The sequence below is a fragment of the Peromyscus leucopus genome, chromosome 6, assembly GCF_004664715.2.
Source record: "Peromyscus leucopus breed LL Stock chromosome 6, UCI_PerLeu_2.1, whole genome shotgun sequence".
Lineage (NCBI taxonomy): Eukaryota > Metazoa > Chordata > Mammalia > Rodentia > Cricetidae > Peromyscus > Peromyscus leucopus.
The window spans coordinates 56,054,518-56,072,059 of record NC_051068.1 but is presented as its reverse complement, the minus strand read 5'-3'; the positions used below and the strand labels follow the sequence as shown (position 1 = coordinate 56,072,059).

The 17,542-nt window shown below is 43.9% G+C and overlaps 1 protein-coding gene across 9 annotated transcripts in view; it reads left to right on the top strand.

Annotated features, from left to right (window-relative positions):
• Nucleotides 1–17,220, top strand: part of Rapgef2 (Rap guanine nucleotide exchange factor 2) — a 243,942-nt gene extending 226,722 nt beyond the window's left edge. For all 9 annotated transcript variants that reach the window (XM_028880097.2, XM_037206675.1, XM_028880096.2 and 6 more), the window contains 5 exons: nt 3,003–3,155; nt 9,439–9,664; nt 10,204–10,763; nt 12,565–12,858; nt 15,181–17,220. In XM_028880097.2, the coding sequence (XP_028735930.1) occupies nt 3,003–3,155; nt 9,439–9,664; nt 10,204–10,763; nt 12,565–12,858; nt 15,181–15,206 (1,259 nt within the window). In that variant the 3' untranslated portion in view covers nt 15,207–17,220. The remainder of the gene's footprint in view (nt 1–3,002; nt 3,156–9,438; nt 9,665–10,203; nt 10,764–12,564; nt 12,859–15,180) is intronic.
• The last annotated feature ends 322 nt before the right edge of the window (nt 17,221–17,542 follow it).

Sequence of the window (17,542 nt, the reverse complement as noted above, 5' to 3'; positions counted from 1 at the left end):
CAGTACCCCGCTCTCTGGTTCTCTGTGTAAATACACAGCAGCACAACTTTCCATAAAACTGCTCTTGCGTCTGAGTGTACAGAGAAGAAAACAATTAGGACGAGAGCAAAGAAACTGTTAAAGCTGGCTCGTGACGTGGATTTGGAAACTCTTCCCACTTCACAAGTTAACACGAGGCAGTGTGTAACACTTCACGAGTTAACACGAGGCAGTGTGTAACATCCGCTGAGTTTGTGGGGAAAATGAGAATCTTTACTTGACATATTTTTCCTTTCAAACTCTTGTGTTCATCTTACGACAAACAAATTGGATTACACACTCTTCTATTCCTTGTATTCTCAATCTGCATATATTCCCGAATCCTCTACCGTGTCATCCTGTCTCCTTTCTGTGCTGAACTTTGCATATGGAAGACTGTCATTCTTCTCTTTATCTGGAAATACCCCATTAGCTATATTTAACGTGAGGTAGGCGTTCCTGAATATAAAGCTGTCTCCCATTTTCTCAAAGAGAATGTCTCTGAAAATATCTTGTAGGTTCATTTGAATTTATGAGCCTTATAATGTGGATGAAATGTCATCTGTCATCCTAAGATATTAAGTATAATGTTTCTAAAGTCACATTATTAAAAAAAATACTAATTTAAAGATATTAAGAGGTTTTTCTTCCCCATTCTATTTCATGAAATAATTTTGTTCTAAACACTTCCAGTATCTTGTACCTTAGTAAAAGTCATCACCTGTGGGATGTGGTCATACATGCCTGAATCTCCAGCATTTAGAAGGACCATGAGTTTGTGACCTGTCTGGATTGCATGACAGGTGCAGGACAAGTTTAAGGCCTGCTGGGGATACTTAGCGAAACCCTGTTTCTAAAAGTAAACAGAGTATCACTGGAAACCACTTTGAAGTACCAAACATGGCTGCTAAGGTGTAGCATTTTTATCTGCAGCCACTGAAAGATAATGGAAGTCTCTGGGGGAAGTGTGTGTGTGTGTGTGTGTGTGTGTGTGTGTGTGTGTGTGTGTGTGTGAGAGAGAGAGAGAGAGAGAGAGAGAGAGACACAGACAGACAGACAGACAGACACTGGCCCTAGAAATAGTTTCATATCAAAACTGTCCATTCATAGGTTAGTAAAATGACTCAGTGTGTAAAGATTCTTGCCACCACACCTAATAGCCTGAGTTCCAATCCCTGGGACCCACATTGTGGAAAGGGAGAACCAGCTTCTTCAAGTTGTCCTCTGACCTGCATCCATGTCCCACTCCCACACACCAAATAAATGGGAGGTGGCTCGGAGGGTAAAGATGCTCGGGAACAAGTTGTACATGATGGAGGGAAGAAACCGACTCCTGCAAGTTGTCCTCCAACCTCCACACATGCACCATGGTGTATATACACACACACAGTAAATAAATGAGGAAATGTAAAAAGTCAAGTGTGCTTGTTTAGAGACACAAACACATACATGAATAAATAGTCTATTTGGTTTTTGAGGTTTTTTGTTGTTTTTGTTTTTGAGTCAGGGTCTCACTATGTGGACCAAGCTAGTTTCAAACTTAAAGAGCTCCACCTGCTTACTGCCACCCCCCAAGCATGTGCCACCCTACTCAGCTTAACGAAATGTTTTAAGAGAAAAAAACTACCCATTCATGTAGTGAATCTATTCATGCATACTGTGTATTTTAATACTTATACGTTTAATCAGAGAACTGTGCTTTAAGAATGATTTTTTTAATAGAATTGTATTAAAACAGCATCAAGAGGATTGTTGATGGAGCTCAGTTTGTATAACGCCTGCCTGGCATGTATGAATTCCTGGGTTCGATCCCCTCTACTACATTAAGCAGGAGTATGGTTGCTATTGCCAATAATCCTAGAACTCGGGAAGTGGAGGCAAGAGGATCAGAAGTTCAGGTCATCCTTAGCTGTGTAGAGAGTTCTAAGCCAGCCTGAGATATGTGAGACTCTGTCCCCTCCCCCCCCCAAAAAAAACCCTAAAAAAGAAACAAAATAAAAAACAAAACAGCGTCAAACCACTAATAGAAGGTATATTGAGGGGTTAAAATCTGTCGACTCCTTTTTAATGGGCCTGTTAAGTCTATGACCATTAAAATCAGCTCTGACTCATGGTAATTTCAGGCTATTAGGACTTTGTAGAAATGTCTTTGTCATTCAAAAGCAGCCTCAAAATAATGGATCTGTAAAGTATTTTAATGTGACTTTCTCATTTCACTGCATTGTCAGGGGTGATTTTGTTTCCTCCACCTTCTGTACTGTGCTGGTGCTGGCTCCATCCACCTTCAGAGACCTCTCCTGGGCTTCTGGAGTGCACCGCAGAAGACAGGCTGCCTCCTGCCTCTTCTCCCCTCTTGGGTTGATCAAATATTAATGACATGGCACTCTTTAGAGCCCTTTTATTGACTTCCCTTGGTTAGTTCCTGTTAACTCTTGACCCTTTCCTTTGCCCCCACCCCCACCAATTCCTTCTTCCTTGGAGACCGCATTTCCAAAAATACCGAAATGTCTTGTTCCTAATCCGAGCTTGAGTGCCATCTGGAATTGAAGTGGGGTGTGCTGCCTTCATCCTTACTTCAAGTATTGTCCAGTTCTCTGGCTTCCCCCATTGTTATTTAACAAAGCACAGTTGAATAACTATGATGGCTGAGTTGAGAATGCGAGTAACGTCAAAGCTGTCTGTTTCCAGTACTTCCAACAGATAACGGGGCAGAAACTAAGCCGTGCATACCCTCTGCCTTGCTCCGTACCCCAGAAGAGCACACAGAACGTTTAGATCGTAAATAGATTGAAACTGGCAATACTGAATGTTGACACAAAAAAGGCTTTTAATATTTAATGTTTCCTTTCAGTCTTTTTTGCTCTCTGTCTGCTTGTTTGTTTGTCTGATGCTAGAAGCCAGCTCTTCTGCCACTGAGCCACACCCCCGCTCCTTCCAGTCTCTAAAATGGGTGCCCGAATTATTTCCTTTCTTTTTCTTTATAGGCATAAACTCTCCACAAGCTTTAAAGAAAATCCTGTCCTTGTCTGAAGAAGGGAGTTTGGAGCGTCATAGGAAGCAAGCAGAAGACACAATATCAAATGCATCTTCGCAGCTGTCCTCACCCCCCACCTCGCCTCAGAGCTCTCCAAGGAAAGGTAGGGCTCAGTGACTTCTGCCCCTTCTCAGATCCACACACACATCTAGTCCAGCTGATTGCAGAGCCATACACTGCAGAAGTTTGGGTATTGTATGTAAATGATCGGATATGCTGTGGCAATGGATCTTCCCCATCCGTTCATAAATTTGGAAGAATGCTGGTGTTTTTATAATTATGGCTCCTCTTAACCTGCTGTCCAAGACAGGTGCTAACATTATAAGTATTGGCTTAAGAAGACTGCTGATATCTCATGAAAGCTCAGATTATCCATTTTCTGCTACAGCCGAGCCCAAGAAATTAGAAATTAGAGATTAGAGGCTAGGACCCCCACACACTAGGAGAAATGCTTACTTGTCTTTCTGAGCTTGGGTTACCTCACCGAGTGTAATATTTTCTAATTCCATCCATTTCCTGAAATCTTTAGAATTTCATTTTTCTTTACGGCTGGATAAAATCCCATTGGGTATACGCACCACATTTTCATTTTCACCCATCCCTCTGCTGGGCATCTAGACTTTTCATTCCCATACAATACATGGTATTGTAACATGCAGACGCAAGAGTCTGCTAGGATGTGGACGCTTGGTAAATGCCAGAAGTACAGCCAGGTCATGTAATAGCTCTCTTTTTAGGTTTGTTTTGTTTGTTTGTTGTTTTGTTTTTGAGGAATCTACACTGATTTCCATAGTGACCACAGCAGTTTGCATCCCACAAGTGCTGAAGAAGGGCTCCTCTCCCCACATCCTCACCAGCATTTGCTGGCATTTGTTCATTCGTTCTTGGTTTTTTTTTTTGTTTTTTTTTTGTTTTTTTTTTTGAAGACAGGGTTTCTCTGGGTAGCCCTGGCTCTCCTGGATCTTGCTCTATAGGCCAGGCTGGCCTTGAACTCAGAGATCTATCTGCCTCTGCCTTCCAAGTGCTGGGATTAAAGGTGTGTGCCGCCACCACTGGCTGTCATTTGTTTTTTGTTTTTTTTCTTTTTTGGTTTTTCAGAGACAGGGTTTCTCTGTGTAGCTTTGAGCCTTTCCTGGAACTCACTCTGTAGCCCAGGCTGGCCTCGAACTCACAGAGACCCGCCTGGCTCTGCCTCCCGAGTGCTGGGATTAAAGGCGTGCGCCACCACCGCCTGGCTTGTCATTTGTTTTCTCGACGACATCCTGACAGTGGTGAGTTAGAATCCCAAAGCAGTTATTTCCCTGGTGGCTAAGCATGCTGAATTTTACCATTTTTACTGGCCAGTTGGTGTTTCTTTTGAGAACTGTTTTGTTGTTGTATCAGTTGAGTGGCCCATTTATTGGTGGGCCTTTTAGTTGGGATGTTTACTTTTTTCAGATTTAGATATAGTGTAGATATTAACCCTTGTCTGAAATAGAATTGGCAAAGGTTTTCTCCCGTTCTGTAGGCTGTGTTCACTCAGTTGATAGTTTTTATTGTTGTGGGGAAGTTCCTAAGTTCATGTGGTCTCACTTGTCAGTTCTCGGGGCTATTTCTGGTGCTATTTGAATACTAGTCAGAAAGATTGCCTGTAGCTATATCTTGGATTATTTCCTCAAGCAGTTTAAACATTTTAGGGGTTAAATTAAGGTCTTTGATCTACTTTTGGTAGACTTTCATGTAGGGTGTGAGGTGATAGGGACCTAACTTCATTCTTTGAAGGTGAGGGCACCAACATGGCTCTTTTGCCTTTCTCATCCCTGGTATATATTCTCAACACTTTTGTCAAAATTGAGGTGGCTATAAGTGTGTGGGTTTATTTCTGGGTCCTCAATTTTGTTCTGTTGATCTACTTGTCTCGAGTACTGTGCTACTGGTATCACCATGACTCCAAAATACAGTTTGTGATCAGCTATGATAACATGCTTTGATCAGATATCACATGCTTTGAGCAGATATGATAACATGCTTTGATCAGATATCACATGCTTTGAGCAGCTATGATAACATGCTTTGATCTGATATCACATGCTTTGAGCAGACATCACATGCTTTGAGCAGATATGATAACATGTTTTGAGCAGATATGATAACATGTTTTGAGCAGATATAATAACATGCTTTGAGCATCTTCCTTCTGCTTTAGAATGCGTTGTTTCTCTGTGGTCTCTTGTGTTTCTTTATAGATTTTAGGGTTGTTTTTTCTAGTTCTGTGGAAAATATCATTTGGAATTTTGATGGGTAGCATTCTCATGCCTTGAAGTTTTCATTGTAGACGTCTTCCACCTCTTTCGTTAGGTTTCTTCCTAGGTTGTTTCATTGTCTCGTGATGCTGTTATTAATGGGATAGTGTTCCTAACTTTGTTGTCAGTGAGCTCACTATTAGTATATAAAAAAGTGCCGACTTTTGTATGTTCATTTTTGTGTCCTGCTACCATGCTGAAAGTGTATCTCAAGTCTGAAAGTATTCTGGTGTGGTCTGTGGAGTCTTTCAAGTCATCTACAAATATTTTGATCTCTCCCTGACTACTTCTTTGTGGAAGATACTTGTCCTCTTTACTGTTTGTCTTCTCTTAGGTTGGGGAAAGTCGTTTTTAGGGGGTGAGGATTGTTGTTTTTTAGGGCTAAGACCATCAATATTTGAGCAGTGAAGTGAGGAGCAAATGAGAAGAGAGGAGAGAGTAAAGGAATATAAAGAGAAGAAGTAAAGAATGAGAAAAAAGTGTGTCAGTTAGGGATGAGAACAGCAGTAGAGACTCCAGGGCTGGAGAGAAGGCTCAGCAGGTAAGAGCACTGGCTGCTTGCCTTAGTTAGGGTTTCTGTGGCTGCCACAAAACACCACAAACCAAAAAGCAAGTTGGGGAGGAAAGGCTTTATTCAGCTTACACATCCATATTGCTGTTCATCAACGGAGGTCAGAACAGGGACTCAAGCAGGCCAGGAACCTGGAGGCAGGAGCTGATAGAGAGTCTGTGGAGGGGTGCTACTTACTGGCTTGCCTCCCCTGGCTTGCTCACCCTGCTTTCTTATAGCACCCAGGACCAGCAGCCCAGGGATGGCACCACCCACAGTGGGCTGGGCCCTCCCCCATTGATCACTAATTGAGAAGATGTCCTATGGCTGGATCTTAAGGAAGCATTTCCTCAACTGAGGCTCCTTCCTCTCCGATGACTCTAGCTTGTGTCAAGTTGATCCACAAAGGCAGCCAGAGTAGTACACTGCTGTTCCAGAAGAGACCCAGGTTCAGTTCCCAAGACCACATGACAGCTCACAACCATCTGCAACTCCAGTTTCAGGGGCTTCAGACACCCTCTTCTGACCTCCTTCTCGGGTACCTACAAGGCATACACAGCCTCACAAAGGCAAAACATTCATACCCATAAAATAACTAAAAATTTCAAAATTAAGTCATTTTTTCCCCCAGTGAGATATAGGATACAACCTAACAACTTAATGCTTAAGGTACAAATATATATGCACTTAAAAAAAAAGCTTAAATGTGTATTTATATTTATACATAATAAAAATTTAGGTCAAGTAAAATGAAAATAAATAATAAGAAAGAAACTGAAAATTAAAGAATAAAACACTAAAGACACAAATGAGCAATAAATGAACTAGAAGGTGCTGTGTTGTTCTTAGCCAGGACTCCTTCCTGGTTGGGGCTGTGCTCACTCCCTTGGGGTTCTGCAGCAAGGTCCACCACCAGCCTGCCTGCAGTAGCTGGAAGAGGGGTGCTGGGAACCCTCAGCGTCCGAGGCCCTTATCACACTCCTGCAGTCCCCATGGCCTGTCTGCTGGTGTCCTTCACCACGCCTCGGTCCTTTTTCTGCTAAGGCTCTGGTCCAGTGCCTGACTAGGCAGTGGCAGAGGTGAGCACATAGTGAATGTCACATAGTGAATGTCATGTCTCAGCTTCGGGTCCCTTCCTAGACATCTTTTCTGGTTCATTGTCCAAGCTTCACTGTGCTCCATTTCCTTCTCCTGGCATGCTGAGTTCAGCCCCCTCCACGATATTTCTTTTAAAATATTCTACTTAGAAATGGATAGCATTTACTTGTGTAACTATTTAAAACTTTTTTGGTTTTTCCTAAAGTCTTATCATGAGCATTCTCTGGCCCAGAACCAACAATGTAGACCAGCTTGGTCTCAAATTTGCAACAATTCTCCTGCCTCTGCCTCCTGAGTTCTGGATTAACGCAAACTTTTTTAACCTTTTTTTTTTTTTTTAAATCATTGTAACTGTAGGGAAAATTATTTTTATATTGAGATTTGTTCTAATTAACTTGAAAATTATGCAACAGTAATATACAAGTGGCCTTGAAAATGTGAAAAATTAATGTTCCTTATTTTTTTTTCATTATACAAATGCAGGTCTTGATTGTTTTTCTTGTTCTCAAGAGACTACATCTATCCTTAGGTTGATATTTTCTCAGATTAAAATAGGTGATAATTTCTTCCCAAAGCTCCCAGTAATGATCCCTCCTCTGGCCTTCCATTGAGTGCATGTCAGCCAGTAGGAAAGGAGATTGTCTTCCTTTCAGAAGTGTGAAAGGAGCTAGCATTCAGTGACACAGCAGAGCCAGCCTACCCATTGCTCTCCAGCCCTGTGAGTTCTGTGGCTTCAGGTCTCGCTAGCTAGCAGTGATGTCAGCTCAGGTCTGCTGGCTTCTGGCAATTGGACTTACCCGGCTTTCTCTTGGAACTGAGAACTGGAGCAAGAATAACAGTGCTCCAGGGAGCTATGGAGTGGATGAGGCTTTTAAAACCAAAGCTGGCAGGAAAGCTAGTTGGCTCACTGGCTAAGAAAATGGTAGAATTCCTCCAAGCATCAAGCTTTGGGGCAGACTTTTAAGGGAGGGATTTAACACTGTTGGAACTTGCAGTGCGATTTTGAAATGCATACCTTAAATGAGCTTGCTAAATCTCATCAAGACCTGTGTAGCATTTAAAATATAAATCAGGTCCAATTGGACTGAAATACAGAATTTGCCATTCAGATGTTCTCAGGGCTTGTTGTAGTATTTGCCTGGTTAAGAGGTATTGAAAAAAAATTATATTATGATGGGTGAGGTAGTACAGGCCCCTAATCCCAACACTGAGGTAGCTGTGACAGCAACCTGGGCTGTATAACAAGACCCCAGTCTTAGAAGAAATTCTCATTGTGCCTGATTACATCTGTTTACTAGCCTTTGTATCATAATGGAAATTTAAAAATTGAGTGCTGAGAAAGATCAAGGAATTGTTCATTAAAAATGTAAAAATGTCACTACAAGCTCTCCCTCCCTATCCCCCAACCATGTGACTTTTAAAATTATTTTTAGGAACAGCCGAGAGTTAAGAGTCCTTTCAGGCCAGGAAATGAATGTCTATTGAGGCATTTTACAGTGCTGGGCAGGGGAAATGCATACTACATCCTTCAAACCAACTATCTTGTGGGTCATTCAACTCATACATTTTTAATGTTGAAAAAATAAATGGCAGAAATCCAAACATACCTTTTTCAGGTCTCATTCTGCAGACCAGGCTGACCTCGAACTCACAAAGATCCACCTGCCTCTGCCTCCCGAGTGCTGGGATTAAAGGCGAGCGGCACCACTGCCTGGCTGGACTTATTCTTTTTATACATGTGTCTACTCAAAGTTTTAAGAGTGTGTGGCTACATCTGTTGAACTTTTGTGCCATCCTCTAAAAGTCAAAATGTCCCTTGAAAATAAGACATTCTAGCCAGGTATGGTGGCACACACCTTTAATCCCAGCACTTGGAGGCAGAGGCAGGGGGATCTCTTGAGTTCGAGGCCAGCCTGGTCTACAGAGCGAGATCCAGGACAGCCAGTGCTGCACAGAGAAGCCCTGTCTCAAAAAACAGACAACAGAAAATAAGACACTCACTCACAGTGTGAGGGTCGGGTTTGTACTTCTAAGACTGGTGGAGTCTGGCTGTGGGGGTTTTGGAGGGCCAGTTTTATTTTTCATCATGTTTTATGCTGCTAGGATTGGAACTGGTGCCTCAGGCATGCTAGACAAAGTATTTTTGACTTTGAGCTGTGTTCAGCTGGGTTTACTAACAGTCGTGTGGTTTGTAGCTAAGGAAGCGAGAATGGTCCATGCACGCCATAGTTTCTTCTTCTTTACCTAAGGTGAATAACAATAGGTAGTTTTCTCTGACCATTGAATGGGCAATTTATACTTTTATTAAGAGTAAAATTTGAATCTTTTAGTCACCTGGTGCTTATAAGTGTTTGATTAAAGCCCCTCTTCATCGTCAACATTTAACTTTTGCTGGTTTGGTGGACCTGTTTCAGAAGCCTAAACTGTCTCGTTACGGAATCGCGTTTCTCCTTCAGGTTACTCGTTGGCTCCCAGTGGCACCGTGGATAATTTTTCAGATTCCGGTCACAGTGAGATTTCTTCACGGTCCAGTATTGTCAGCAATTCGTCCTTTGACTCAGTGCCAGTCCCCCTGCATGACGAACGGCGCCAGCGGCATTCTGTCAGCATTGTGGAGACCAACCTAGGTGTGGGCAGGATGGAGCGGCGGGCCCTGATTGAGCCTGATCAATACAGCTTAGGGTAAGCTCCTTGCCGTCTCCCCTTTCTCTCCCCGTGCTCTGTCAGTAAGTGCCAGGCTATTTCTGTTATGCAGACGGCTTTTGTAGCTGTGTTCATCCCCCAGTGGTCCGCTGGGGCTCTGGTGGAGGAAGACTCTGCCAGTAGGGCACACCCCAGTCTCTGAGCTGCCGTCCGTAGGGAATCACAGTGTAGTCAGGCATGTAGTGAGCCCTGGAAGGACCAAGTTGTTGGTCCCTTCCCTGGGTTGCTTTGTAACAAGGTGAATGAACGATATGGCAGAGCTGGACACTCTGATCCCATTCCTGAGTCCTTTCGTCCTCTCTCTGGGTTGGAAGAAAGCCACTTTTCTAGGGGGGGGGAAAGATATTTTATAAGCATAGTGGCTCATGCCTATTATCCTAGCACGTAGGCTGGGGTGGGAGGTTCATGAGTTCAAGGCCGGCCTAGGCTACAAACCAAGAGCTTGTCTCAAAGCAGCAAAAGAGTTCATCAGCAAAAGGTCATTTAACCGTCTCCCTCCCCTCTGTTTTGGTGGCTAGGTCATATGCCCCAGTGTCGGAAAGCCGGGGCCTGTACGCCGCGGCAACTGTCATCTCTTCTCCTAGCACCGAGGAGCTTTCCCATGACCAAGGGGACCGTGCTTCCCTCGATGCTGCGGACAGCGGTCGTGGGAGCTGGACGTCATGTTCAAGTGGCTCCCATGATAACATCCAGACCATCCAGCACCAGAGAAGCTGGGAAACGTTGCCGTTTGGGCACACTCACTTTGACTATTCAGGGGACGCTGCAGGCATATGGGCCTCCAGTAGCCATATGGACCAAATCATGTTTTCTGATCATAGCACAAAGTATAACAGACAGAATCAAAACAGAGAGAGTCTCGAACAAGCGCAGTCCCGGGCAAGCTGGGCATCGTCCACGGGCTACTGGGGAGAAGACTCGGAGGGCGACACGGGCACTATCAAGCGCAGGGGTGGCAAGGACGTCTCCATCGAAGCAGAAAGCAGCAGCCTGGTGCCTGTGACCACCGAGGAAGCCAAGCCCGTCCCCATGCCTGCCCACATAGCCGTGACGACAAGCACTACGAAGGGGCTCATTGGTAAGTATGGACATGGAATGCCGGGGCGCTCCTGAACCAGGGGGGCGGGGGTAGAGATTGGCTTCTCCCTCGGTTTGTCCGTTGCCACATACGGGTCCAGATCAGCAAGTGCGGTCAAAACTGTGAAATGACTAGGGCTTAGCCGCCAAGTCTGTGGCCAGAGACATGCAATTCAGCATTCGATACAGCTGAGCCCTCAGGGTCAATCGGTTGTGATACGACCTGAAAATTATCAGCATGGGTGCCTGTGTTCTTCATAGAGGAGTGATTTCCTCTCGTTGGCACTTAGAAAAAATGGTTGATTACTCTCTTGTCCCCTTGAATTATATGGAGAATGCTATAGCCTTTATATATTGAAGTTTTTTTCATTGGTTTTTGTTAGGCAGACACATTGTTTTTTCTACTAAACCATGTCTTTGTACATGCTGGAACAGGGTTAAAGAACTCGGAGACGGGTAAAGCACAGGACGGGGTCAGGCAGAGCTAGAATCCCTGTCTTGACACTTGAGACTCTCAGCTGTCCCTACTCATCTCTAAAACGAGCTTCATAATTTTATCTTTTTAAAATATGATTTATTCATTTTTACTTTATGGGCATTGGTGTTTGGCCTGCATGGATGTCTATGTAAGAGTGTCAAATCCCCTGGAGCTAGAGTTATACAGACAGTTGTGAGCTGCCGTGTGGGTGCTGGGAATTGAACTCAGGTCCTCTCTGGAAGAGCAGCCAGTGGTCTTAACCACTGAGCCATCTTTCCAGCCCCAATAATTTTTATCTTAATGGGGCTAGTGTGAGGATGGAAGAGGTCTTGGCAAAAGATAGTGCTAACGAATCAGGAGCCTGAAAGACGCTGGTGCCCTTTCTGGTGTGAAGACAGGTGTGTTCCCTCAGTCACGGGGTTGTAGTCTCTGTAGCATGTATAATAAATGTCTGATAGAACAGCAAGGTAGATTGTGAGGTATTGAGAGAAACTTCTAGAATATAACCATTGCAAGCACATCACTTGTACTAAGGAGGAAATAGTTATGTGGCCACATTAAAAAGTGATGCATGGATGTCAAACTTAAGGCCTCATAAAGATGAGTAAGGGGTAACAGCTCAGAATTCTTAGGTTGATTGTTTTAAACCATTTTCTGTTAACAAACCAATCCTCAGAATTTTTGTTGCTGAAGTGGAAAGGAAAATGATTTCTAGTTCCTAACAATCAAGGAAATGATTTCAAGAAAAGGAAACTTGAGTTGTATTCAGTTTCACAAATTTCATACAGTTTACATACAGAGATTAATGGCTTTTTCATTAGTGAAGTCATGTGTTTTAAGAAAAGCAGCTGCCTTTTTGGTTTCCAAGACTTTTAAAATTGATATCTTGTACCATTTTTATGATTTTTATTTTAATTTATTGTTTTCCAAAGTGAAACCTGGAAACTTGGAGGACTGTGGAACTGATTCTCCATTGGATTAATCTTGGGAAATGCCTCACAAACATGAGCTGTTACCCCTCGCCAGGCACAGAGGGGAGGGGATTTTTACCCTTCCCTGATGTATTCCAGGAGCGTTCCTGGTCCCTCTTGTTCACAGTAGGGCTAAGAGGTTAGTTTTAACCTCACCCGTTTTTTAGTTGAATTCCCCCGGGTTACAGTAGTAGCTTTGCTCTACAGTTATACCACGACACAGAAATGACCTGGTGAGTATTTTGCTGCAGATAGCCTAGTTCCCTGGCGTGTCCCAAATGGTGCTTGCATCCTGCACCTTATGCAGCCCGGAAGGCCTTGGACCTGACACCCTCCTGCCTTTCTCTCTGCAGCACGGAAGGAGGGCAGGTACCGGGAGCCGCCGCCCACACCTCCAGGCTACGTGGGCATCCCCATCGCAGATTTCCCTGAAGGGCCTTGCCACCCTGCCCGGAAGCCCCCAGACTACAACGTGGCCCTGCAGCGGTCCCGCATGGTGGCGCGGCCCACCGAGGCCCCGTCTCCAGGGCAGACGCCTCCCGCAGCCAGCAGGCCGGGAAGCAAGCCGCAGTGGCACAAGCCCAGTGACGCGGACCCACGCCTCGCACCCTTCCAGCCTCAGGGCTTCGCCGGGCCCGAGGAGGACGGTAGGTGCTGGGGAGACCCGCTGGCGGCCCCAGGTCCCACTTGCTCGGGAGGGTCAGGGCAGTGGCTCCAGGCTCTTTAACTGCTTGCTGCGGAGGGTTTTTTTTTTTCCCTTCCTTGGCAGGAGGAAGAACTTTTCTTTAAATGGTTTAAGAAGTGCCAGCGATCCCTGAAGGGTCGCCTGTAAGAAAGTGTGCGCGTGACTAGAGTGTTAGTCTTTTTCTGTGCTAGGGGGAGAGCGCAGGACCTCCAGGGTGCTAGGCAAGTTCTACCTGAGACACAGCCCAGCCTGGATTTCCAAGACAATGCTTAGTAAAACCGAAGTTCTTTTGTGGCCCTGTTTTAAGGATAAGAGTAAAAACCTCTGGTTGTTGCTCATAATTTTAGGAATTCAGAGACACATCTTGGCCTATTGAGACGCGGCTGGTTAACGTTCTCAGTAGAAGCATTGCCGTTGGACACTTAATGGTAGAAAGTGGCTGGGAATGAAGGGCTAGCAAAAGCTGTGCACGCTTCAGGGCTCCCTGCCTTGCTGTGGATGTTCCTACCAACACTGGGTTGAGAACAAGGAGGAGATCCTACCCTTTGCTTCTTAAGTATTCAGTGCAGTATGTTTTATTACACAACCACTTATAGCAAAGTCCAAAACATCATAAGTGGGAATTATAATCTTTCAATTATAGATTAATACATATTAACATCTTCGTGTATCCTTGAATTTTTTTAAAGCTTTGTTTTTATGTGTGTATGAGTGTTTGCTGTATGTTTATATATATGTACTATGTATGAGCCTGCTGCCTGCGGAGGCCAGAAGAGCATATTTGATGCCCTGTTATAGGTTGTGACCTGCCATGTGGGTGCTGGGAAGCAAATCCCAGTTCTCGGGAAGAGGACTTGTAGACGTCTTAATGTATAATAACTGTATTGTTCAAAATAAGGGGCTTGGGGCTGGGGAGATGCTTCAGTAGCTAAGAGCTCTTGTTGCTCTACCCGAGGACCCCAGTGCAGTTCCTAACACCAGTGTGGGCGGCTTACAGCAGCCGAGAGACTCAAAAGACTCTGCTGGCCTCTGTGGGCAACTGCACTCATGTACACACACACACACACACACACACACACACACACACACAGAGAGAGAGAGAGAGAGAGGAGAGAGAATATCACTGAATTTTAAACAAATTGAAGGAAGTCCTGGAGAGATGGCTCTATGGTGAAGAGTATATACTGCTCTTGCAGCGAAGTTCAGTTTCTTACACCCATGGAGTGTACCTCACAACTGTCTAAACTCTTAACTTTTAGGAATCTAACCATCTCTTCTGGCTTCCATGGGCAGCTGTATTCACATGCATATACCACACACAGAAATGGGCGTACATATATTTAAAAATAAGTCTTAGAAAAATACCTGTTATTTTAGAACTTAAATTATTAATAACTTTCCATCCAATAAGCATACAGTGTATTCAGTTTCATTTATTTATTATCTTTTTTTTTTTTTTTTTTTTTTTTTTTTTTTTGCTGTTATAAAACATTCTGACCAAAAGCAACTTGGGGAAGAAAGGGTTTATTAAGTTCCAGGTAACAGTCCATTATTCAGGGAAGATGGAGCAGGAACTGAAGCAGAGACCCTGGGAAACACTGCTTGCTGGCCGGCTCCCCATCTCACATTCAGCCATCTTTCATATACAGTCAAGGCCCATTTTCCTAGGGAAGGCACCACCCGCAGTGGGCTGGGCCCTCCTGCATCAATTAGCAATCAAGAATGTGCCTTACAGGACACTCTAATGGAGGCAGTTCCTCAAAGTTCTCTTTTTCTAGGTTTGTCGAGTTGCCAACCTAGACTAGCCATCACAATTGTAACTGTGTTTAAGACAGTAGGCCAGGCTGGCTTCAGATACCTGCTCCTGGCTCAGCTTCCTGGGTACTGGAATTACAGGCCCGAATGACCACACACAGCTGCCTTGTAAATAGGGTGTATAGGCCAGGTATGATGGTACACACCTTTAATCAGAGCACTTGGGAAGAAGAGGCTGGTGGATCTCTTTATATTCAAGGCCAGTCCTCCCTACATAGGGAGTTCCAGGACAGCCAGGGCTGCACAGAGAAACCCTGTCTCAGTCCTCCCCAAAAATACATACAACTATATTGTGTATATGTATATAAAGGTTTGCATGATGCACCCATTTTTGAACTTTTAAAATTATGAATGACTGCTTGTCAAAAATGCAAGAGTTTTAAGTGAGCTACATTAAATATGTATTTTTTTAACCTAAAAAAAAGTCTACGTGTTGACTATTTTGTTTTCTTTCCTGCTGTGTATTCAGAAGATGAACAAGTATCGGCGGTTTGAGGTGGCTCCGGCTTCTTGATCCAGAGCAAGCCACCGAAAGGAGAGCACAAGAAGACATCTGACAAATTGGAGCCTTGGCACGCACCTCCTGAGGATGGTGGACCAGTTTGCCTCCTTCCCTGCCTTAAAGCAGCATGGGGCTTCTTCTCCCCTCCTTCCTTTCCCCTTTGCATGTGAAATACTGTGAAGAAATCGCCCTGGCACTTTGCAGACCTTATTGCTTGAGATGCACAGCCCAGCAGACTCGGAGCTGCTGCCTGCCACATCACGCAGTATCATTCCAGATTCCAAGATCCTCACAAGGTGATCCCCTCTGGCTGTACTTCTCCACGCCTGGAAGGAGTTTTCAATCTTCCTCTTAGATTTCAATCCAGCCCTAGCCCTCGATCTCATTTGGAAGATGAGAAAAAGCTAGCCTTTGAACTGCTCGGGGTCTTGAACCCACCAAGGTAGACAAAGACAGACATGAAATCCTTTGAGTACAGTGCTCGTCCACTTGTTTACAATATCCTTTAAAAAAAATGAGTTTAAAGATTGTGTTCAGAGAATACATGTTCTATCGATTGAATGATCACAGTATTATTTTGAACCTTAAGTAGCATTGCCAGCCTGGGTTTCTGAAAAACCAAATATGCCGGACAGGGTATGGCCACACCAAGGGAAGACCTGGCAGTGACTCCGTCTTCCCATGGCCTTCTGGCCTTGCCCGTGAAGTGCCCTATCCCAGAAGCATCAGATGTTAGCCAATTACTTCACCACGGAGACTCCTCACCTGCTCCTTCCCCAGTGGGTGAGGCTCTAATGTAAAACTGTTTGCACATGGCCGGGGGGTGGGGGTGGGACGGGACTAGGACTCGTGTGTCCTGTCTGAGCCTTAGGAGGCGGGACAGTGTTATCGGAGAGTGTGTCCTGCCCAATTACAATGGATGGCAACCCCTGTTTTTAAGTTATGTTTTTTTTTTTAATTTTATTTTTTGAGTTTTGTTAATTTAGAGTTTTAGAGCTTTTTGTTTTTATGTTTTTAAAAGAAAAGAACATGACTGGATAAGGTCGCAGTGAAGCAGCTTGAGGCGTTGGAGCAAACGCCAGCTGTTCGCACTGCTCTTTCAAGACAGCCTCCCCTTGTTGAATTGGCACCAGAGAGTATGTCTTTAAACATGATTAAAGGTCACGTGGTTAGAAACGCCGGCCTTTACAAGGTGGGTTAGTCACCAAAGACTGACCTGTAAGTGGCTTCGTGGACGCTGCATATAGAGAAGGCTAATGTAGCGGCCATCTGCTCACAGCTGCTATGACCCCTAGAATGACTGAAAAAGACCCCACCGTTCTATTTTTGTGTTGTTTTTGCACAGACTCCGGAAAAGTGAAGGCTGCCAATCCGAGTAGTACTCAAATGTGAGGGGCTGCTGGTCTTGGATTTTTCCATTAAATTCAGCTGATCATATTGATCAGTAGATAAACGTAAATAGCTTCAAATTTTAAAGGTCGAATTGCAGTGTTTTTTCACTGTGTCAAAAACTGTCAGTGCTTTATTTAATAATTCTCTTCTATGTCATGGCATTTGTCTACTTCTGTATCCCATTGTCACTTAATGCATTTGTAATTTTACATGTAATCTGCATTATTGCCAGTTTTACTATATAGGCTATGGACCTCATGTGCATATAGAAAGACAAAACTCTAGCTCTATCACAAATTGCACAGATGTTATCTAAACATTAAGTAATTGTAGAACATAGGACTGCTAACCTCAGTTCGCTCTGTGATGTCAAGTGCAGAATGTATAATTAACTGGTGATTCCCTCATACTTTTGATACTACTTGTACCTGTATGTCTTTTAGAAAGACATTGGTGGAGTCTGTATCCCTTTTGTATTTTTAATACAATAATTGTACATATTGGTTATATTTTTGTTGAAGATGGTAGAAATGTACTATGTTTATGCTTCTACATCCAGTTTGTACAAGCTGGAGAATAAATAAATATAACATAAAGCCTTGTCTAAATTTTTAATGAATTGTGCATGCTTTTTATTACTGGAATGAAGCGGAGGTTACGCTCCAGGATTTGGGCCCCAGGAGGCTGAAGAGTTCGCCTCTTGCTCGGCAGAAACTGAGTGAGAGCCTGAGTCTTTTTCGTGGTTCTTTATTGAGTCAACGAAATTAATACCGCTAATGTTAACACCAGTTAAACTACATTCAAATTCTTCCATGTTTCTTGAGGCTCACTGTAGCATTTGTCTCCTCTGTACTTTGTCCCGATGTAAGTCTCTCTAGTACATAATGTTTTTTTATTTCCTGGAATACAGAAAACTCAGATTGACATTGATAGTCAC